The 23,271-nt window shown below is 41.9% G+C and overlaps 1 protein-coding gene and 1 long non-coding RNA gene across 4 annotated transcripts in view; one reads left to right on the forward strand and one right to left on the reverse strand.

Annotated features, from left to right (window-relative positions):
• LOC147576796 (uncharacterized) overlaps nt 1-23,271 on the forward strand; it is a 51,454-nt gene that overhangs the window by 14,696 nt on the left and 13,487 nt on the right. The window contains exon 4 of one of the 3 annotated variants that reach the window (XM_086678535.1): nt 3,338-3,560. The exons of the other annotated variants lie outside the window; for them this stretch is intronic. Coding sequence (XP_086534661.1) covers nt 3,338-3,478 — 141 coding nt within the window. The 3' untranslated portion in view covers nt 3,479-3,560. Of the gene's footprint in view, nt 1-3,337; nt 3,561-23,271 lie in introns of those variants that run through there. 3 annotated transcript variants of the gene reach the window in all.
• On the reverse strand, nt 773-13,660 carry LOC147576797 (uncharacterized). Its single transcript, XR_015241152.1, has 2 exons — nt 13,399-13,660; nt 773-1,984 (listed from the first exon to the last, which is right to left on the reverse strand). It is a non-coding gene; the product is annotated as an uncharacterized LOC147576797 (long non-coding RNA).

The following is a 23,271-nucleotide window of genomic DNA, read 5'->3' on the forward strand; positions in this document are numbered from 1 at the left end:
AGGAGATCACCTGTGAGTAGTAAGTTTGTAGAAAATTTGAAATGTGAGTCTAGCTATGAGGAGTGTATGAATTTCTAAGAGACCCGGGGAAGCATGCAAAGAAAGCACGTGTAATGATATTCTCATACGCAGCCCTCTCATCCGTTGATACAGGTGAGAAAAGAACAGAAATGATGCTAAATAATGAAAAAGGGTGAACTAGCCACCTGCTGTGGATAAGCATGAACTAGACTAGACAAAATCTTAGAGTGATTTTAAAACATAGCCTCAAATTCAACATTCCTCCCATTGAAGGGCAGTTTATATTTCCTCCCCTTGAATTTTGGAGAGCTTGTGCCTTCTTCAACCAATTGAATACAGTGTAAGTGACACCAGGTGACTTCCAAAACTATGTCATAAAAGGCCATGCAGCCTGTACCTTATTTACTGGGAAATTCATTCTGGAGCTCTGAACAGCCTTTTAAGTAGTCGCTACCTTGAGACCACTCTGCAGATTTTCTGGCTGATGGTCCCAGATGAGCCTGACCTTCAGCTATACCGGGCTAAGTGCCAGAAGTATGAAAGAATAAACCATCTTGGAAGTAGATTCCATGGTCCCAGTGGTTCCTACCTCCAGCTGTTTGAGTCATCTCAACCCAGACATTTTGAGGCATAGAAGAACCATTCTTACTGTGGTTCTTCCAAATTCCTGACACACAAAATCCATGATGGTTATTGTTTTATGTCTCTCTTAGTTCACTTGGGATGCCATAGCACAGTACCACACACTGGCTGGCTTATAAACAGAAATTTATTTCTAACAGCTCTGGATGCTAAGAGCTCCAAGCAGGACACCAGCAGATTATGTATCTAGTAAGGGCACATTTCCTGGTTCATAGATGTCTGTCTCTTTGTTATGTCCTCCCACAGAAGAAGGGATGAGGGAACTCCCTGCGGTCTCTTTTATGAGTGCTCCACTCTCGGGGTGCCTGGGTGGCTCAGTTGGTTGAGCGTCCAACTTTGGCTTAGGTCATGATCTTGCGGCTTATGAGCTTGGGCCCCATGTCAGGCTTGCTTCTGTCAGCTCAGAGCCTGCTTTGAATCCTCTGTCCCTCTCTCTCTGTTCCTCCCCTCCTTGCAGTCTGTCTCTCTCTTTCTCTCAAAAATAAATAAACATTAAAAAATAATTTTATAAAGGCTCCACTCCCATGACCTAATCACCTCCCAAAGCTCTTACTTCCAAAGGGGGAGGTGACTGAGCCAGAAAAAGAATAAATGTTACCCAAAGATGGATAAAGGGACCTTATATTGTCCGTTAGGGAGAAGAATAGCATGTTTTCAGTTGCATGAGGGGCAATTGGGTTCTGTTAACTGGAAGCATGATTTTGTTGTTGTCTTCACTTAAAAGCTAAGTATCGTTTAAAAAAGCATGTATGAGGGACACCTGAGTGGTGCAGTCGGTTCTGTGTTGGGCTCTAAATCTCAGCTCAGGTCATGATCTCACAGTTTGTGAGCTCAAGCCCCTCATTGCTTCTGTGCTGATGGTGCAGAGCCTGCTTGGGATTCTGTCTCTCCTCGCTGCCCTTCCTCTGCTTGTGCAACACACACTCTCTGTCTCAAAATAGATAAATAAACTTAAAAAAATTTTTTTAAGTGTATATGAATGCCAAGTTGACAAGGAGTAGACTCTGGTAGCTCTGTACTGTCAATTTAGCTACGTTGGAACTCGCTTACCAGAATTCCCTTCCCTACGTGGTTCCAGATCAGCATTGGCCACAAGAGAAATTGGCACAAGGCCGGGGAGGTGGATGTGAAGCCATGTTTTATACTCTGACAGTGACACTGTGCCAGGCACAGTGGTGGTTCATCCACATTGAATGTGCTGGCTCACTTGTCGGCAGGGTCCGCGCTCAGACCTGTATGAGCTCCTCCTTCGGGTTCTCTGAGTCTTGGTCCAGGTGCATGAGTAGCTCCGTAGTTAAGGGCTCTAGCTTCTACAGGTCACCTGTATCAAGAGAAGAGATGTTTAGACAGAGTTGGGATCCAGTTTGTGTGTTCTCATTTGCCCTTGACTTCCCGAACTCTGTGCCTAGCTTTCCTTCTTGATCCTGGGGCTGGCTGATCTCTACTGACTTTGGGTCCAACACCAGGCACAGAGGCAATGCCTGGCATAGAATACTTCACTAGTTTCCACAGTTTTATAGGGGGAATCCTTGTTATAAATTCTTTATTCTACCTCACTCATAGTGACTCTTCCTCTCTGAGCACATCCTGACGATATATCCCATCAAAAAGATTCATAGGATATTAGCTCTGGAAGCTGCCATAGAGTTCATTTGGTCCACTCCTCATTTTATAAATGGGGAAACTGAGGCCCACAAATGTGACTTGCCCAAATGGCACATAAATAATCAGAGCTTAAATCAGTTTGCTCTGTGACCTAAGTATTTGGCAGATTTCTCTTTGAATTAATGGAAGTGTGACTGGCTTGCGTGCACCAGGTTTTATTATCTACAGCAAGCACTTAATTGAGCCCCTTCTGTCAGGTACTTTGTGAGGTGTTTTGCACAGATTACCTCATTTAATCCACGTGCCCTCTAGAATATATCCTAAATTTGAATCACTTTGCTCTCTATCTCCACCACCACAAACTGTCCAGCCCTCATCAGCTATCACTTGGGCACCTGTCTCCTGACAGGCATCTCTCCACCGTTGCTCACTGACAATCTCTCCTCTACACAACAAACGGGGAAATTTTCAAACCAGCTTCCACAGATCATGTCTTCTCTGAAATTTCTGGAAACTCATCAGTGGTCTCCTGTTGCTGTTAGAACAAAATTTATGAGGTCTACAAAGTCTTATATGAGGTCTGGCCATCTTCCCTCACTTCTGGTCACACCCCCTGCCTTGCTCATTGCTCACCACACTCCAGCTACATTGACTTTCTTTTCCTAAAACATGCCCATATGGTTCTTGCTGTAAGGTCTCTAGTTTCTCCTCTGCATAGAATGCCATCATCATTCTCCCCCATCTTCTCTGGGCCGCTCCTTCCTGACAAGTGTCATTTTCTCTGAGACATCTGCTCCAACACTCACATCTCATCCTTCCCTCCAGTCACATACTCCTTACCCCTGTTTTATTTCCTTCATGGCACTTATTGGTGCCTGTCATTGTCTGGGTTACTCACTTGCTTACCTGTCAATTTTCTCTTTCTCCTAACTGGAAAGAGTTTCCACAAGCACAGGGTCTTAACTGTCTGATTCACTAATATACCCCTGGTGCCTAGCAGGTACTCAGTAAATATTTGTTCAGTGAACAAAACTGTATAGTACCTACTGTTATTCTCCCTGTTTTACAGATGAGGAAACAGAGTCCCGAGAAGGCTGAATTCCAACTTGGGGAGGCAATGAAGCTGTGTAAGGTAGGATGCATAATGGTTAAAAGCTCAGGCTGTGGAATCAAGCGGACCTGTCTTGGAATTCAGCAAAATGTAGCATAGGATGTTAGAACTACAAAGAACCTTTGATAATCAGCTAGTTCCTTGCCTAATCATTATAATAAAGTTAATCAGCCAATAACTATTTATTGAGTCCTTATAGTATGCATGCTACTGAAGTAGCTCCCCCAAACAGGGAAGACATTAAAGATCACTCATTTATCCCATCCTAGGAATTTCCAAATGCCTGCATTTTTCTGATTTCCCTTTTAGTAGCCCTCAATTTTTTAGGTTCAAAATTTGACTGAATTTTAGGGCTTCCTGCCTTGTTTTTCTCTATTATCCCTTTTGACTACAGTAATCCATACCTGGGGTTTCATTTCTGTTCTAAAACAAGAAGAAGGGACACATTTTAAGAAAACAGTTTTGAGGGGTGCCTGGTTGGCTCAGTTGGTTAAATGTCTGACTTCAGCTCAGGTCGTGATCTTGCAGTTTGTGGGTTCAAGCCCTACATCGGGCTCTGTGCTGACAGCTCAGAGCCTGGAGCCTGCTACGGATTCTGTGTCTCCCTCACTCTCTGCCCCTCCCTCGCTTGCTCTATCTCTCTCAAAAATAAAAAATAAATGTTACAAAAAGAAAACAGTTTTCAGACCCATGAAAACAAACAGTAGCATCTGTTAGATGGTTTCTGGAAGGAACCTTTCAGGTCATCTTCTGCAGGACCCCACTTAACAGACAGAGAAGCTGAGACCCAATTGGTGGAGATGACTTCCCCAAGACAGAGTTAGAACTAGATATCCTTTCCTCTGCTTCCAGGACTGTTCACAGCACATGAGAGTGTCTTCCCTTCACCTCCTCGCCAGGCAAACCTGCATTGTTGTGGGTAAAAAGCAGCAGACCCATTAATCAGACCCGAGGGTTCAGCCTGCTTATACAAGACGGCGAGGTGATAAATTGCTCAGTATAACTGGGCCCTTCTGCTTTCTCAGTTATACTGCCACATATGACCACTTGCGCTGAGGATGACGGGATCTGCCCTGCCTGCCCGCCCTTCAGAGTGGCCAGTCCCTCCTCTGCTCCAGCCATCCTGTTTCTCCTTCCTTCTTGTCCAAACATTGCTTTCAGAGGAGTTGTATTGAATGACTTTCCCATTTCTGCTTCTGTGCTGTTAAAGCCTCCCTTGAGGCATGAGCCAAGACATCCTTGCTAATGAAACATTATAATTCCAACATCTGAATTCCAGCATCAGCATGAAGCCAGGGCAATGGGAGTTATGTGGCTTAGAGAATGTCAGAACTGGAAGACACTCTTAGAGACCAAAGAATCTACCTCATCACCTCATTGGCAGATACATGTGATTACAGAGAGAAAAGGAAATGTTAAGTGACTCTCCACTTTGGTACTGCTAGCTAGACACAGAATAAGACTAGAAGTCAGGCCTTCTGACTTCACAGATCAGTATTTACACGAATCATCTCTTGGCATGTAGAACACAAAAACACAGTGAGCCCCCAGGAAAGGGTGTTGAATGACTGACAATATCTTCTAGCAAGGAAATTAGGAAATTCTGTTTCCTTCTTAGAATTAAGCCCTAGCACAGTAACTCTCTACAGGGAAAACAGAAGCAGTAACAAAATTTCTTTATCATCCTAGCGCTTATGTGAGAATGAGATCCATATATGAAGGTCCTTATCATCGGCCTTAGAAAATTCTCTTGGCTTTCTTTCACCTGTTTGTTGTGGCATTGAGTTAAAACTTGCCAGTGTTGTACTACTTAAACCCAAGAAGTCACCACCCCTCATTCTAGAGGTAAATTTTCTGTGCCTCTTAGTAAGTGTGATGCATTGGTGAAACTCCAGGGGCATAATTCATTTCATATTCTAGGTAAATAGTGCCCCCTACAGTTGTACAATATATGGTTTTTTACACTGTGGTGGAGCAGCAAATATGGACAGTCCATAACTTACAATGGTTCAGCTCATGAGTTTTTGACTTTACAAGGTGCACAAGCAATATACACTCAGTAGAGGGGCACCTGGGTGGCTCAGTTGGTTGAATGTCCGACTTCGATTCAGGTCATGATCTCGTAGTTCATGGGTTGGAGCCCCGCGTCACGCTCTGTGCTGATAGCTCAGAGCCTGGAGCCCGCTTCAGATTCTGTGTCTCCTTCTCTCTCTGCCTTTCCTCTGCTTATGTTCTGTCTCTCTCTCTCTCTCAAAAGTAAAATAAACATTAAAAAAATACACACTCAGTAGAAACCGTACTTCGAACTTTGAGTTTTGATCTTTTTCAGGCTAACACTGTGGGGGATGATCCTGTCTCATGATGCTGGACAGTGGCAGCAAGGCACAGCTCTTGGCAGCCACATAATCACAAGGGTGAACAATCCATACACTTACAACCATTCTATTTTTCACGCAGTACAGTATTCAGTCAATTACGTGAGATATTCAGCACTTTATTATAAAATCACAGTAGGTTTTGTGTTAGACGATTTTGCCCAATGGTAAGCTAATATAAGTATTCTGAGCACACTGAAGGTAGGCAAGGCTAAGTCATGATGTTGAATAGATTAAATACATTTTTACTTAACAATATTTTCAACTTTTGATGGGTTTATCGGCATGTAACTCCATCACGAATCAAGGAAGATCTGTAATAGTGAAAGTGCTTTACACACACTAAGTTAAGTGATACTCTAAAAGGTAAGGACTATTGTTATGTCTATTTATCAGTGATAAAGACAAAGAATTGGAGGGAATAAGGTATGTGCCCAAGACTACAGTACAGGACAGAGTTAGTTAGGAGTATTTAAAATAGACCTGCAAATAGCGCAAGAACAAGCAAATTAGAGCCAGAAGGATTTGATTGGAACTTCATGCCAGACAGTTTGCTAGGTATGTGATGCTGACCAACTCAGTCTCTTGAGCCTTAGTGTTCATACCTTTAAAATAGGATAATAGAACTTGTGGAAGACATTGTTGGTTATTGAGCCAGTATCTTCCCCCAACCCTATGTGTCCAATCCATACCTTTCTTCCTTCCTAACAATAATGTATCAGGATATCAAGTGACTCATAAAAAGATGAGCTCTTTCCTAATCTTAGGGCATGAGGTAAATTTTCCCCTTGCAAGTGATTGCATTAGGAATGGGTATATGACATAATTCTAGCTAATGGGATGGATGTAGGAGTGTGCAGGGTAGGTAGGGAAGGCTCATCCCTTGGGACATTTTCCCTAACTTTCAGAAAGGAAATGGAGAAAAATCTGCCTTTTCTTTTTTTAAAAATTTTTTAAGTGTTTATTTATTTTTGAGATAGAGAGACAGAGTGTGAGTGGGGGAGGGACAGAGCCTCCAAAGCAAGCTCCAGCCTCCAAGCTGTCAGCACTGAGCTCAATGCAAGGCTTGAATGCACTAGGTGTGAGATCATGACCTGAGCTGAAGTCAGACACTTAACCAACTGAGCCACCCGGGCACCCCCAGTTCTGCCTTTTCTTACTCCAGCTTGTGGATGTTGTATGAGGACATGATAACTGGAAGTGTTCCTGCCATCCCTCATAACCAAAAGTATAAGCCAAATACTGAAGATGAATGTATGATTAGTTTTTATATGTCAACTCGATTGGGCCATAGGGCACTTAGATGTTTTGCTAAACATTATTCTGAGTGTTTCTGTCAGGACTTTTGGATGTGTTTAACATTTAAATCAATAGATTGTGTAAAGCAGATTGCTCTCCCTAATGTGGGTGGGCCTCATCCAATCAGTTGAAGACCTAAATAGAATAAAAAGGCCAACCATCCCCTGAAATGGGGGAGATTCCTCCTGCTTTACTGCCTTCAAGCTGGGACACTGTTTTGTTTCTGCCTTTGGGCTCTAACTGAACTATTGGTTCTTCGTGGGTTTTGAGCCTTCCAGCCTTCAGACTGACAGTACATCATCAGCTCTCCTAGGTTACCAGCTTGCTGGATTACCCTGAAGATCTTGGGACTAGTCAGCCTCCATACCCAAGTTGTTATAATAAATCTCTTTAAATATACGTGTGTACATAGATATGTGTATATATATGTATGTATGTATGTATATGTATATATGCATGTGTGTATATATATATATATATACCCTACTGGTTCTGTTTTTCTGAAGAACCCTGACCAATACAATGAGTGAGCAGAGAGATGGAAAGAACATGGGTTCTTGCAGATACGATTGAGCTACTGAATTAATCAACCCCTTGATCTTTATGTCTAAACATGGGGTTAAGTGAGATAATACATTTTTCTTCTTGTTTAAGTCACTTTCAGTTGAACTTGCTAGTTCTTGCACTTGGAGGCATCATAACTGACCCAACTGATACCAGTAGGATTTTTGTGAAAATTCAATGGTGGTCAGTAAATATTACTAGTCTTCTCAGCATCTAAGTTCTAGTGCAAGACTCTCTCCTTAATAATGATAATCCCTTAAGTGGTATAGTTTTCTGTTGGTCACAGAATGCTTCCATAGGCATTCTTCCTAATAGACTGTGAATTTTGCAAAGATTGAGGCATGTTTGATTTATCTCTAGTGATAGGTCCTAGCATAGGTGTTGAACGTTTCTTAGGCTGTATCTTTTAATGAATTAGTTCTTCCTTAATGCTCACTTGGAAGTAATTACGTAAGAACCAGGCAAAGTAAACTTTACACAATTCTAGATGTGTGCCTAATAGTGTAGTTGTTGGTTTTAGACAGCTCGGTTTGGTTCTCTGATTGGCAAACCTTATGTTGACAGTGACGTGCTTATATAGTAGCTACTATTATGTAGGTTACTTACTACTACTGTGCTAAGTTGAAGATATCATTAACTTAACAATCCATCATGTGGACATGGGCATTCCCTGACTGTTAGGATTGCTACTGAGGACAAAACTGGATTGCTTGGAGTGTCTTGGGTAACCCAGGGCTCTAGGAAGAGCAATAGAAAATGCTAGATGTGATTCTAAAAAGTAAACACAAATTTTAAAGAATTTTAAAGATAGCCATCACCAAGCTGCCTCAGCCTGCTGGAGGATATGTTTATACACTACCAACCAGAAACAACAAAGGGAGAGAGGAGGAGGATCCCTATGAGAGATAATATTATATATATGTTGGGGTAATGGGATGTGGAATGGAAGGAGGTTATCAAGGGAAAAGGAAGCCCATGACTTCTGTATCTTTGGGCTTCTTCCAAGAGGAAGAGCTTTTCTAGGGAACATTCAACTCTTTCCCATGACTCTTCTGTAGACTTCATGGATGAAGGAATCCTTGACCAAGGAAGCCTTCTTCAGTCAGCAAGCCTATGAGGAAGACATTAATGATATTTCAATAGCTGTTCCCTAATTTAACATCTAGAGATAATAGAATCTAGAAGGCCAGGTGTATGGCTCAGGAAATTACATTTTTCCATCAAGTACCCCAGGTGATGAGGTTGGTAATTGTTCAGACCCTACCTTGAATATTATGGTATGGGGACATCTGAGCTAGGCAGCATATTTTGAGGAGACCCCTGGCAGGTAATTACTATGGCATAAAATATCTCTGTCAGGCTTTATTTGTGAGGACAGGCATGTAGGTGGGAGAAGGTGAGTCTAGAGAGCATGATGCTTGGGTCTTCTCTTCAGAAGGTCCTCATGGTCCCCTCTGCCCCAATAAGGACCTTAACCCTGAACAAAGGACTTGCACAATGTCAGGTCTGCTTCTAACCCATTTTCTGTGAGAATTAGTAAAGTGATCGCCTCTAGGTGGACACTACCTGTGGGGTTCATGACTTGGTGAGAGAAAGAAGGCTGGATTTTAGCCCTGCTTACACACAGTGAGGCACATCTGAACGCTGTATAATCTTCTTAACCACACAGGATGACCTTGCATTATACAAGACCCTTCTATTAGTTCTCACCAAGTGAAGATCATAATAATCTGAGGATTAATAAAAAAAATAAAATAGCTTTTGGGGGGGCTCACAAGAGAGCCCTAAATGAACACCATCCTTTTCTCCATCAGGCTCAAAACAAGCTGTATAAATAAATAAGGCAAGAATATGACCTTTATTAGTGAGAGAGGCCAGGCTGATCAGATGCTACAACTCTAGTGCAGAAAAATAGCTTCCTTTTTTTTCACTGGCTAATGTATACCAGATGCTAAACTGACACTATTTCTACCCCCCCAAAAAAAAAACTTTAGGGTGTAAATATTATGGTCCCCTTTGTGTGGATGAGGAAACAGAGTTAGTAAGTTGGAGGACAATCCAAACCCAGGCCTGACTCGACCCAAAACTTCTAGCTTCTTACTTGGCAATGCCACTTCTGGAGAACCAGCTGGAACTTCTACAACCTAAAACCCAACTTAGTCAACCAACCATCCTTAGATTTCCAGAGCTACCCTCTGCAGAGCTTTTTTGTTTCCCCAAAGTTCTCCTTTGACACAAGCCAGAAAGCCCTGGCTCTTCCAGAAGATGCAGAAATGTGTTAAGGCCTCAAGCCCTCCAATTCCAGGTCATTCTTCATTGCCCCTGGGAGCACTAGGTCTAATGCCAGCACGGATGTACTATTTTGAAACTGGATGCATTTCTCAGAAAAGGCAGGCATAGTGCCATTTCAAGGATATATTTTGTATCATCACACAGGTCCTTGGTCCCACAGAGCAGTATCACTGGGACCTGCTGCCTACTTATAAGTCTTGCTTTGTTTAGCTACTTGAGCATGTTGGGAAAACCACATTCATAGACCTGGAGGGCTATTTTGCTCCCATGGCTTCCGTCATTTACAGATATGTCTTCCCATGGGATAGTTGGAAGCAGAGCCTGAGATGAATTGTGTTCAAGTGATTTATGGAATATTTTCAAGGAGAAATCACACAGGACAGGGAAAGGGGGCCGAACAAGAATTTGGCTTCAGCTCGATCCCGTGGGGAACTCTGAACAACAAATTGCATGACAGCGTTAGTGTCGCCTTAAGGTTAGGAGGCCTGGCTTTTTATACCTCCACGACAGCCAGTTATTGGCCACTAGCTGTGGAGGCCGCATGCATGTGTGTGCATGCACGTAGCCTCCTGGTCAAGGTGACTCCCTCTTAGCCAGGGGCAATTCTCCAGAGAAGGGGGTAGCTATGCGTTGTATTAGCCAACTTCCCAGCAGCTAAGGGAAACTGCTTGGTGCACTGGCTGGTAAAGGGATCTGGGCAGGGCACCAACACCAGTTCTGAATCACAAGACACAAAAATCATTTGAATCTGAGTATTGGTTCATTAATCTCAGAGTTCCCAGAGATTATGCCTCATTCTGTGTTTCTCCTTACACGTGTAATTGGTGAGTAAACCAAGGCAAAAACCACATAATAAAATAGTCTTACACTTCCAAGTAGCTGTGACCAAAGATGATGTTCAGGCAGCAGTCACCCTATTTCCACACTCAGCCAGCCTATTGAAATATGTAACTGTTACTGCTGCAGCATAAATTCCATTTATGGAATGAACAATACTGCATATAGTTCAGTCTTACAGTATGACCAATAGGTGGCACCAGAAACACCCACACTTATTCTAAATAATTTATGTATTATGTATGTATTTGCTAAAATTTCAGTTCCTCTCTACTTAGGTTTTCCATGTTGAAAAGGCACTCACAGCACTAAATCCAAACCTAAACTTGGTAACTTGCAGTTTCCCATTTGCTATTTGACCTCTTGCTTGTAAGGTTGAGTGTGAAAAAAAAAATAGGGTGATAGGGCCAGTGAATTCAGAAAGAAAACATCTATTCATTAGCAAAAGGAAGGAAAAAAGACTGGAGCCCTGCATCCTTTTCCTTCAAGGTCTCTTGAGTGTATAAATGCTGAAGATTATTAGGAAATATTTGAATAACAGGATAAAAAAGTCAAGGATACTGCCTCCAAAACATGAACTTTATTCCCCGCTGAAAACAGACTTGGATGGCAACCAAGTTGTTCAAGGATTGCCCTGGCCAGTATCTGACCACAAGGTTGCACTCAGGGAAAGGCCTCTAGCCTCTAGCATTGACCGTTTGCAAGTTAGTTTCTTTCGAAGTTTGGACTTTATTGTTGGTGGGAGGAAGTGAACAGGGGAGGGGGTGCTGCATCTTCTTCTTTTTTTGTTTTTTCAACAACCCAGCATTGGGCTCTTTTCCTTTGTAAGGTGATTCCAAGGAGCAAAAGGATAGGGGGGAATATGCTGAACTGAGCAGTAAAGCCACAATACACTTAACTGAGCATTAGGCTGCTCTCATTATTTGATCTCCATCCGTGTTAAAAATGAGGATACTGAGTTTCCCAAAGGTCATGAAGGCATAGTCAGGACCGCAATCCAGTTCCTCTGACCACAAGGCCAAACTAAATCTAGATGTGCAATGAGCTCACCCTGCAAATTTGGACAAACCATTCACCTTACTGGGGCTTCTATTTTACGTATAACAGAGGACGCTGGTCTGCATGGCCCCAGCACACCTTCCCGCTAGAAATCTCTCTTCTGAACAGTACGTGTAGAGTGCAGTGTCTTGTGTACTGATCGGGACTGGAGGTGTGGCTTGGCACCAGGGCCAGTAGGAAGGGAGGGTAAAGCTCACTTTGATAGTGTTCCAAAGTGGAAGGTGACACGGCTATTATACAATGCGTTAAACAGTCTCGTCCTTGTATTTTGGGGGCAAAAGTAAATACCAGGTCCTGATTAGCCTTTCCTATACCTGTCGTCAGCTTGTGATACTGTAAACATTGTGCCTCTGGGAGCTTTCCTTTCCAAATGAAATGATCCCAGGGTTTGGAATGCCTCTTCTGCCATGCATGCCACAAATTATTTTCACTGCCCTTCTCTGAACCTTTACTATTTTTGCTCTGCCTTTTGACAGCAAGACTGATTAAAGGGAGATTTTTTTTTTTTAATTTTACTTAAAGCATTCTTCAAAAGGACTCTTCAAGGATACGTATGGATTCCTTTCCTCATATACATCTCCATTATGGGAATAGGAAAAGTCAGGAATGGAGAAGAAAAGAAACTAACCTGAATTGACTGCCTGTAATGTGTCAGGCTCTCTACTGTGTCCATTTGAAAACTTATCTCTCTGCATCCTCGCAGATGGGAGGCTGTGTGGTATAATGGTTATGTGCCCACGCGTTTGAGCCAGACAGACCTAGCTTCTCGTCAGGGCCCTGGCACTGCTTCACCATGCACTTCTGGGCAGTCTGTGTAACCTTTCAAAGCTTTGGCTTCCTCAGTGAGACAACACACCTAGGCTAGGATTAGTCCAAAGTCAGTGCTCCATCAATGTTAGCCAACACCACTACCACCACCGCAAAAGGCAGATCTTGTCTATTTCACACTAGATCAAAAACAAAACCAAATAAAAATAAAATCTAAGGTTTTAAGAAGTTAAATAAAAGTTTTTTTAAACCCATATTGATCTGACCTTATTATGGGTATCTGTTTCTTCTTTTTCCCAACACCCCTCCTTACCCTTCAGAACCATCCTGCCCCCATCCCACGTTGTTTCTCTAGAACAAACCCAAATAGTGTCCAAAGAGTGACATCTGGAGCCAAATGGCTTGGTTCAAATCTCACCTCTACCACTTATTAGCTGTGTCACTTTGGACAGATTCCTTAACCTTTCTGTGCCTTAGTAATTTTGTCCATCATATGGGGATGATAAAATTTATTATAAAGATTAAAGAAGCTAGTACAGGGGTGCATGGGTGGCTCAGTAGGTTGAACGTCCAACTCTTGACTCCGCCTCAGGTCATGATCTCACGGTTCATGGGTTCGAGCCCAGCCTTAGGCTATGTGCTGATAGCACAGAGCCTGCTTGGGATTTTCTCTCTCCCTCTCTCTGCCCCTCCCCTGCTCATGCTCTCTTTCTCTCTCAAAATAAATAAATACAACTTAAAAGAAGCTAGTACCAATGAAATGCTTCTAGCAGTGCCTCACACTGTAAGTACTCAGTAAGTATAAAATATTACTATTATTCTTACCTTGTCTGCCTTCTAGGCGTGGGCACATGATTCAGATCCAACCAATCAGACTGTCGTCTCTTCTTGTTTACCAAGACGGGTCTAGGGCAAGGTCAGCGCAATTTTTCTGTAAGGAGCAGAAAGTCAATATTTTCGCTTTTGTGGGCCAATATGGTCTCTGTCACCACTACTCTGCTTCTACTATTGTAAAGGAAAATAGACATAAACAATACATAAATGAATGGGTGCAGTGTGTCCAATAAAACTGAAATTTATGGACACTAAAATTTGAATTTCATATAATTTCCAGGCATTACCAAATATTATCCTCCCTTTGTGCTTTTTTCCCCCCAACCGTTTAAAAAGGACAAAACCAGGGGTGCCTGGGTGGCTCAGTCAGTTGGGTGTCTGACTTTTGGTTTTGGCTCAGGTCATGATCTCACAGTTGTGTGATAGAGCCCTGCATCGGGCTCTGTGCTGACTGTGCAGAGCCTGCTTGGGACTCCCTCTCTCTCCCTCTCTCTCAAACATAATAAATAAACTTAAAAAAAAAAATGACAAAATCATTTTTAGCTTGCATCCTGTCCAAAAGCAAGAGGTAGGTTTGATTTGGCCTGTGGGTCACAGTTTGTTTACTCCTGGTCTAAGAAAGGGGCATGTTGACCCACAAAAGGCCAAAGTCCTGCCATGAGATTTAATATTGCCAGCACCGGAAGAGAACATGTGCCTCTTCCTTTTGGGTGGTGATTTCCATGGCCGTCTTCCTTCCCACACGGAGAGATGCTGTTTGTGACAGGAGAGAATAAGGCCAACAGTAAAAAGAATTAGAGCCATGCAGAAGCAGCTAAGAGATAGATAGAGAAAAAGAACCCCGAGAACCTCCTTTGAGCCTCCGGATCTAGCCACGCCTACTAATTCCATGAGCCAGTAAATTCCTTTTATTTTTTTTCTAATCTACTTTGGGTCAGGTTTTGTTCACGTACACTGAGGGAGTTCTGATAGAGACACATGGGCTTGTTGTCCTCACACCGTGCAATAGTGCCTTAAAAAATTATTAAGAAAAAGGCAATAATATTAGTGTGTATTCTGTATTCATCGTGTGCCAGACAGTTTGGTAAGTGCTTTCACCAGTGATCCCTCCGTTACTTCTTACTACACCCCTTGAAGGTTGGCGTTATTATCCTCATCTTACCGAGGACACAGACACATTTGATGGCAGTAGATTGCTTGTTCAGATCCAATGATTGAAGTGGAATGGAACGGTTTGAAGGGATTTTTAAGGGATTTGAAGGATTTTAAGAAATGGATGGTTCAGGTCTCTTTTCTCACCCACTTCACTCCCCAGGAAAGAATGATGGAAGAGTGAACTTTGTCAGGGCACGCTTAATCCCTTTTCTGGGAAAGAGAGCATGTACTGATCAGGAATCCCCACTGTTCCCTCTGGCCATTCTGGGCAGTGGGGAGTGGCGGTCCTGGAGTTCTTGCCCAGCTGCCCGGCCGAGAGGATGAGCAGCTGAGACACACTGATGAACAGCCTGGGTTAATCCAGGCTGCAGCTTACAACTCCCTTGCAGGACCGATCCAGGATTTCCTTCAGAAGTATCACTTCACAGCAGCTGGCTGGCTTGACTTTGCCAACTGCTTGACCCCTGGCTACACAGGAAGCTTCAGCAGGTAGGACTTGGCCTGCCTGAGGAGCAGACACACCCTGAGCTCCTTAGGACAGAACAGAAAGGCTTGCACAAACAGGGTTTGCATGATACAGGATGAGAAAGGAGCCAGGGAAAATAATCCTTCACATCCATTAACCCTCACCTTGGTACATTAGCCTTTTGAGTTTTGGATTGAGGACAAAGAACTGCCATATTAATAGTGACTACTTATTGGACAACTACTGTATCTCTTTCCATTTCTTATTAAAATAGCTTCCATTGTTTTCTAAGCAATCACTGTGTGCCAGGCACTTTATGTTATTCTTAATCATCTTAACACCCCTACAAGTAGACATGAAATAGTATCTACTATTTTATGGACAAGGTAACTGATACGACTAGAAGTTAAAAAATGGTGAGCACTAGGAAGTCAGGGGAACTTGCACCTTGTCTGTCTCTATTTCACCTCCCTGCCAAAGGGGATGAGGGATTAAATGAGAAGAAAGGGGTAATGCGTTTCCAGCCTTCAGTAGTTGGTCAGGATGCGTCAAGTCACCCGAAATAGAGATGGGACTTGAGGCCTGAATCCTTCCTCAGGCTCTGGCACTTTCTGAAGGCTGGGATTATTGTTATTTTTGTGCTTACCTGATGTACCCTCAGCATAATTCATACTTGGCCCTGGGCAGGGGCACAAAGAATGTTTGTTGAATGAATGAGTACATGAGTCCAAGTGTCTGCTTTCTGTAAAACAGGAAATGGCTGAGGGGATGCTGGCTTGGTGAGGTCCTCCTCTCTTTGTTTAAGTTGCTTTCGAGAACTCTAAGAAGTCGTGTGAACTCTTAGGGGCATCTACATAACCATTTAGTGCAGTGGAGTAGAATTTACCCAATTTCGCAGGTCATTTTATAGGCAGTGATTTACCTAATGACCCCGAGGGGGCCTACGAGTGTCAATGCATCTTTCAAAAACACCTCCTCCTGGATTGCTGAGGAATAGCTTGAAGCAGGAAAAGGGAAAGGGTCTAATTCCACAAACTTTCTGCATGCCTTTTTTTTTTTTTTTTTTTTTTTGCTGAACGTTGACCAGGCAGTGATCAAGTGCTGGATGCTGAAAAAGTTAAGCAGAGGCCTCTAGAAGGCAAGTATTTCAAATGGGGAAAGAGGGCAAAGGAGGGAAAATTGGGCAAAAAGGTAAAAAATTGGAACTTTGGCTTTTTTCCACCTGGCAGGCAGGCCCTGAACCAAATTCCCCTTTGCCTGTTCTTTGGGGCAAGGCTGAGTTAGCAAGCTATAAATTCCACTCATCTAAGTGTGAGGAATGTGGAGATGAATGTGGGGAAGTCTTCGTTCCAGAGGAAAGGGCATGATAGTAGGCCAGCTGGAGACGGAAGACAGAACATACCCCAAGTGTGAGCCAACGGAGATTTGAAATTAGAATCTGGGCTCAACCTGCATCTAGGTTTTAAGAACTTCGTAAGTGGATACGGCTGTCAAGTAGTTGGAGGAAATTTTCTAGAGACCTGAAGTGACACAGCATTGATTGACCAAGAAAAATTATCAGCATAGTTATCTGACCATTTGAGTCAATGTATCTTCTTGGCAAAGAAAAGCATTTGTACAGGGAACTATCAGCTGGAGGAGAAGGGCAACAGAAGAGGAGTGCCCTGCGAAGGTGAGCAGGAGGAGGTCAGCTGGTGCCCAGAGAAGCCCATCTGGCTTTGCCATCAAAGGCAGCTTGATGGAAACGGGTTGTCCAAACAACGTGCCAAATTTCCGGTGGGTTATGGATGATGCCCTCCCATAGAACTCATGGCCCATGGATCCAGGCCTGGAGCTTACTTTGGACCTTGTTCTGGAGGATCATTTTTATTGGGAAGTGTGGTTTGGAATGTAAAACTGTTGAAGACTCTATCTTTGAAGATCAGTGTTTGCTGGCATAAACTAAGGCGCTCTGGGTTCTTGGATATTTAAACAACTGCCTATTTCCTTACCACGATTAGACTAGGTATAAACAATGACTATGTGGGAGCTAGAAATTCAAGGATGATGACCCTCTTAAGGTTTGCTTTGAGTGGAAGGATTTAAGACTGTACTCTTTTCACATGAACTCACCCAGTCATAGGGCGGGCAAATAGCAGAAAAGGTATTGCATTAGTGGCTGGAAAGTGAGGACTGTGGACTAACTCTACCGTTAATGTGTGAAGTTGGGCAAGCCATTTCACCTCTTATGTCTCATTTTCCTTACTTTTAGCATGGAGATAATACTGTCTTCTTTTCTTCCCACAGAAGTTCTTGTCAAAGTGAAATAAAGTAATAAGTGACCAATGCTTTTTTAAATATAAAAATCAATTCAATTGCATTATATGAAAAAGGCCTGAGAGTCTGCCTTTAAATCCCAGTTCTGTGATTTACCACCTGTATAATCTTGGACATGCTTCTTAGCTGTCCGTGCCTGCATGTCCTGATCTCTACCTCTCTCAAAAAGTTGTGGAGGGGCACTTGTGTGGCTCAGTTGGTTAAGCTCTTGATTTCGTCTCCGTCCTGATCTCACAGTTCGTGAGATCAGGCCTCATCTCAGGCTCTACGCTGACAGTGCAGAGCCTGCTTAGGATTCTCTCTCTCCCTCTCTCTCTCTGCCTCTCCTCTGCTCATGTGCATGCAAGTGCTCTGTCTCTCACTCTCTCAAAATAAATAAGTAAAAAAACACAAAAGTTGTTGTGGAGATAGAATAGTGTATATAAAGCACCTGACAGGGGCGCCTGGGTGGCGCAGTCGGTTGAGCGTCCGACTTCAGCCAGGTCACGATCTCGCGGTCCGTGAGTTCGAGCCCCGCGTCGGGCTCTGGGCTGATGGCTCAGAGCCTGGAGCCTGTTTCCAATTCTGTGTCTCCCTCTCTCTCTGCCCCTCCCCCGTTCATGCTCTGTCTCTCTCTGTCCCAAAAATAAATAAACATTGAAAAATTAAAAAAAAAAATAATAAAGCACCTGACATATAGATGTGGCTTAAAAAATAATATTGGCTGTGATTCTGACTCATATCAAGCAAGATATACATGTTAAGTTCTTAGACTAGTACTTAACCTGGTATACAGTAAGTTCTGATTATATTATCACTGTCCTTAGTGTTTCTACCAGATCTGAAAAAAAAATTTATAAACAGAATTTCTCTTGCCTCTCGAGAGAACAGCTGAGTAAAACACAAGTAAATCCCCTCTATGCAGAGCAACCTGGCCTTTATTGGACCTAGAGCTTTTCCCACCATCTCCAGAAATCCTGTTCCACACGAGTTTTTCTTTTATTCAAATGGGAACAATGAATGGACTAAGCCACTAGCAGTATTTAATGCATAGGAAAAACCCAAACCGAGGATAGGCCTTGGACATGATTTCTCAGCAATAACCTAGTGGCAACCACAGCCGCACAAGAACAATGTTCTGCCAGAAACCTCAAAGCCAGGGTGGTGTCCTTCCACCAACTCACCACAAGAGATTGTACCAGAGCAGTGGGGTAGAAGGAGCCCATATTTTAAAAATTACAGGACAAAGAAACCCAAGTCCAAAATACTCATAGGCAGAATGTATAATAATCTCATAACATCCATAACTGCTAAGGGAGAGCTAACTACACCAGCACGCTTTATGTGGTAAAACAAAAAGAAAACGGTAGGGAAACAAAATTGGTTAAGCTTGCTAGAAAGCTAATAAAACACAGAGATATTTCTTTTTCTAGCCCAAGGGTCTAATGGTTACATCTAATTTTTTTTCCTGCCCATTACATCTTTTTGGAGGCAGTTCTATTTTTATGTTTAATGAGTTTCTGAAAACGTACATGAAAAGTTTAATATATGAAAATCAAGCAATAGCCTCACATGCTTTGTGAGGAATTTTACCCTCAAGAGCTAAAAACAAACAAAAAAAAGTGATAAAAGTCCCCAGTATATGTTATAAATGTTTTAATCTTGGATTAAAAATAGAAGCCTGAATGTTATATGATATATGTGATTATTAAAAATGTTCAAACAGAAACATTAAATACAGACAATAAAATTTCTTATCTAATATAATTTTGTACTTCAAATTCTGCTCTTAGCCTATTTGAAATGACATTTTGTAGACATAAGATACTGATTTCATGTTAGGAAGGAGGACTTTTTTTTTGAAGTTTATTTATTTATTTTGAGGGGGGCAGAGGGGCAGAGAGAAAGGGAAAGAGAGAATCCCAAGCAGTCTCCACACCCAGCGTGGAGCCCTTCGCGGGGCTTGATCTCACAGCTGCAAGATCATGAGCTAAGCCGAAATCAAGAGTCTGACACTTAACCAACTGAGCACCCAGGCGCCCCAGGAAGGACTTTCTGATGGTAAATTTTCACAGGCTTGGGCAGGGTATTTTGCATTGGAATGAACAGTCTAATAAGTGGATTATGAGGCTATCAGTTTTCTGCCAAATTTCTATCTTGGATTAAGATGGTGAAATGATCACATAAGTAAATCTTGTTTCTTCTACCTTCCAAAGCTCTTAAAATAGCATAAATGATGATAAAAAGGAATTAGGGTGGGCAAATGTAGCAAAAAGAAAAATTTTTTTTAAATCCAGGACACCCAGTAATTTGGATTTCAAGTAAACAAAGAATAATTTTTTAGTAAATTATTGGAATATTTTGGACTTACTGTATTTTATCTGGCAGCCACAAAAAGAATAAATCCATAACACTGTACCATTAATGGAGGATAACTATGAAGAATTTTTGGATTGTATCAGATTGGATTTGTCCTATATTTCTACTTCTAGGTTTTTACCCAATAGAAATGAAAACATATCTCCATAGAAACACCTGCACAACAATATTCACATCAGCTTTATTTGTAATATTCAAAATCTCAAAACAACCAAATGCTCATCAGCAAGCAGTCTTATAGATAAACAATTTGCATTTCTAACAAGTTTTGCTGATGCTGCTGGTTCAGGCACTATAACTGGAGAACTACCATTCCAGAGAAATCTATAAAAAATAGATTGGATCAGAGAGAAAGATAAAAAATTAAAAGAAACTCCCAGCTCAGACTCAGGGTGACTATAAGTCAAGAGGGGTAGGGAGTCCTGTGATAGTTAATTATCAGGATAACTAATCACAAAATAATTAATTTCAGACCAGCATTCAGAGTAGCAAAGCCAGTCATGTCTCTGACCCCACCATCACCACCACCACTGAGTAGCCAGTAGCAGCAGCAGCCTTAGGCCCTCAAATAAAACCCGAAGAAATATCTCTTCAAATAATGTGAACTTTCTACCTGGAGAGGGATAATGATGAGTGGGGGCTAGAGGGCTAAGAGAGATAAATCAAAACTTCCAAAATGGATTTAGAAGGAGTTAAATATGTAAGGCATCTTTGCTGAGGTGAAAAATTCATTGAAGTCCAATGATGCCTGTCAATGAGGGCAGGAGGTAAGAGTGGAGAGGGGTAGGTGTCTTCAGCCTGCCTGTCTTTCCCACGTCCAAGTCGCTAGAGTGGAGTCTCTCGGTCAAGGCCCTACCCACTTGAATCAAGATCACAGCCACCTTTCTTTTTAGGGGAGAGCCCTGTTGGGGGAAATAAGCCCCAGCAGCTGCAGAGGGAGCCCACGCCAGCACCCCAAATCATAAAAATATGAACAGACAGTGAGGGATTGCCAGGCATTTGGGGATCTCCAGAGATTAAGACTAAGAAGGAGTAAGAAGAACAAATGATCAGAGGAAGCAGAGATAACTCAGGGAGCAGAGGAGAACTTGAAGGAAATACGAATTCGTGTAAGTTGGAGATATTTGAGAGGCTATCCCATGCATGTTTTAACAAAAATACAATCACAACCTAAGACTGCCAAAGAAATGTAACAGAAACTCAATGTAGCTGAGCACTGTGTCTCTTACTGTTTTTCTCTTGTTTTCTTTGTAAATAATAATGGCTAAATGCAATAAAATATGCACAAAAACTGTGAAATAGGAAAAGATGTGACCCTGCCAAAGCAGAGCTGTGGGTTGGCAGGTGGTGCAGCCATGGGATACCTCAAATTGCTCATTAAACTGCAAGTGGAGGAAATTCCACACTCTGTGTGGGAAAGGCATTTTAGGGGTGGCATGTATAATGTGCGAAAATCCAGTTGTATAAAACTTGAATATGTGAAAGTTAAGGACCATCTGTGCCCACATTCCACTTGGCTTTCCCCAGAGCTTAGTAATATAAATCTTTCAGCTTAAATTCAAGGTCACCATAACGATAACTAATATCTATATATCACTTTACCACCTAATTTACAAAACACTTTTACTGATTTTTCTACTTAATCCTTAGCCTAGGAGGCAGCATATATCCCTATTCTATCCTTGAGGGAACAGTGACAGCCAGCAATTTGTATCTTCCTTCCAGGAAATACAGAGACTGGTCAGAAATGCAGTTTTGCAAATTGTTTCCCAAGGGTGTTCTGCAAATTGTTGATCCCATAGGACAATGATTCTCAGACTCTAGTGAGCTTCAGAATTGCCTGGATAGCTAGTAAAAAACATACAGATTGCCCCTTCCTTCCTGACCCTACCCCAACCCCCACTCCCTGCCTCCAGTTTCTGATTCAGCAGGTCAGGGGTGGAGCCTGAGAATTTGCATTTCCCAAGTGATACTGCTGCTAATCCAGGGCACACACTTCGAGAACCACTACCATAAGATATTTTCTGAAGAAGGCATCCCATGGTCAAATTCAGAGGTATTCACTGTGTAATAGAATACAAAATAGCTTTGGCTCTGAAGGGAAAGAGTAGGAAAAAAGAGTAACTGTACTAAAATAATAGGATTGTGAATAATTTTTATCTAAAAGCTCTTTTTAAATGTCATGAGTGTCCTGCCTTCTAAACTCAAATGGAGGGGAAGGATATAGTGTCCTGAAAAATAAGATGAAACATCATCTACAAATCTTGATGAAATATTCTTAATGGTTTGGGAGAAAGTTTATGATGAATGATATGATCTTAACCATAGACCTTAAAATAGATCTCTCTCTCTCTCTCTCTCTCTCTCTGTGTGTGTGTGTGTGTGTGAGAAAGAGAGAGAGAGAGAGAAAAACAGTGATTATCTTTGGATTTTGAGCACATACATAATCTTAGTGTCTTCTTTCTACTTGCTATAGTATGTATATTTTATTTACACAGTCAAGAAAATAAATCTGTAAATTTTTTTTAAAGGTGCTTAGAGTTGGTAGGAATCTCAATTTAAAAAGATCCCCATGGTTGTTTTTTTTTTTTTAAGACCACCTTTAAAATTCTACCTCTTTTGTTTAAGCATTCTTTCTGATAAAATTACACATTTTGTATAACGTAATTCATACAAAAGACAATTTGGGGCTATTTACTAGTGGAAAAACATCAACTGGGATCAAATTACCACAGAACATCACATAGAGGCTGTAGTGAAGACAAGTCTAAACTAGACTGATCTTTTCTTTTTTCTTGTTTCCCATAATTAATTTCTCCTTACCAACTGCTCATATGTATTTTACCCAACTATGTTTGAAATGTGCCCCAAAGTTATAGGCCAATTTCTGATATTCATGTGTAACAGAGAATGTCTATTAATTTCAGAAAAAGAGTGGTAAACCCATGTCTATTTTGAGATCCAGACTGGAAAAAACACATATTCACAGAGTGTACTCCTGTGGGACCAGCTTCACTACTGGGAAAATAGTCCTCTGGGAGAAAGAACAAACCATGAGTTCAAGATTAGCTGAATTTAAAAACATTCCCCAGGTAGACTTGATAATTTTTGTTTGTTTGTTTTGTTTTTTGCTATGTGTAGCTTACATCAGACTGGAGCTGGTTAAGATGACTACTAATGGTTCTTATTTCTGTAATATGTTCATGAAAACACCCCTTCATAATTTCAGTGAGTGCATATGTTGCATATTGTTAAGTGCCCGATTTTGTCAGAGCTACAGAAAGTTCCCTTCTATGAAAGAGCTTCCCTCTAAGGTGGCAGAAGAGATGAAGACAGATGGAGGACAGTATAAATGAGTGGCTCAGTGAAGTTAGCCCACTAAACAAGGGCAGGAGCTATATCCCAGTCATCTCCAAACCCCCCTGAACACTACTCTACCACATATCTATCAGGGTGTTTGGCAGTTTAGTAATTCCTAACAGATTTTAAAATCTCCTCAATTAAGGTGAATTTTTGTTTAAACAAGTCTTCAGTAAGGAGGCATTTCTTTTTTTCCTTATTTCTCCTCC

This window comes from Puma concolor, chromosome D1, assembly GCF_028749965.1.
Source record: "Puma concolor isolate L17-30 chromosome D1, mPumCon1.1.hap2, whole genome shotgun sequence".
In the NCBI taxonomy this organism is placed as follows: Eukaryota; Metazoa; Chordata; class Mammalia; order Carnivora; family Felidae; genus Puma; species Puma concolor.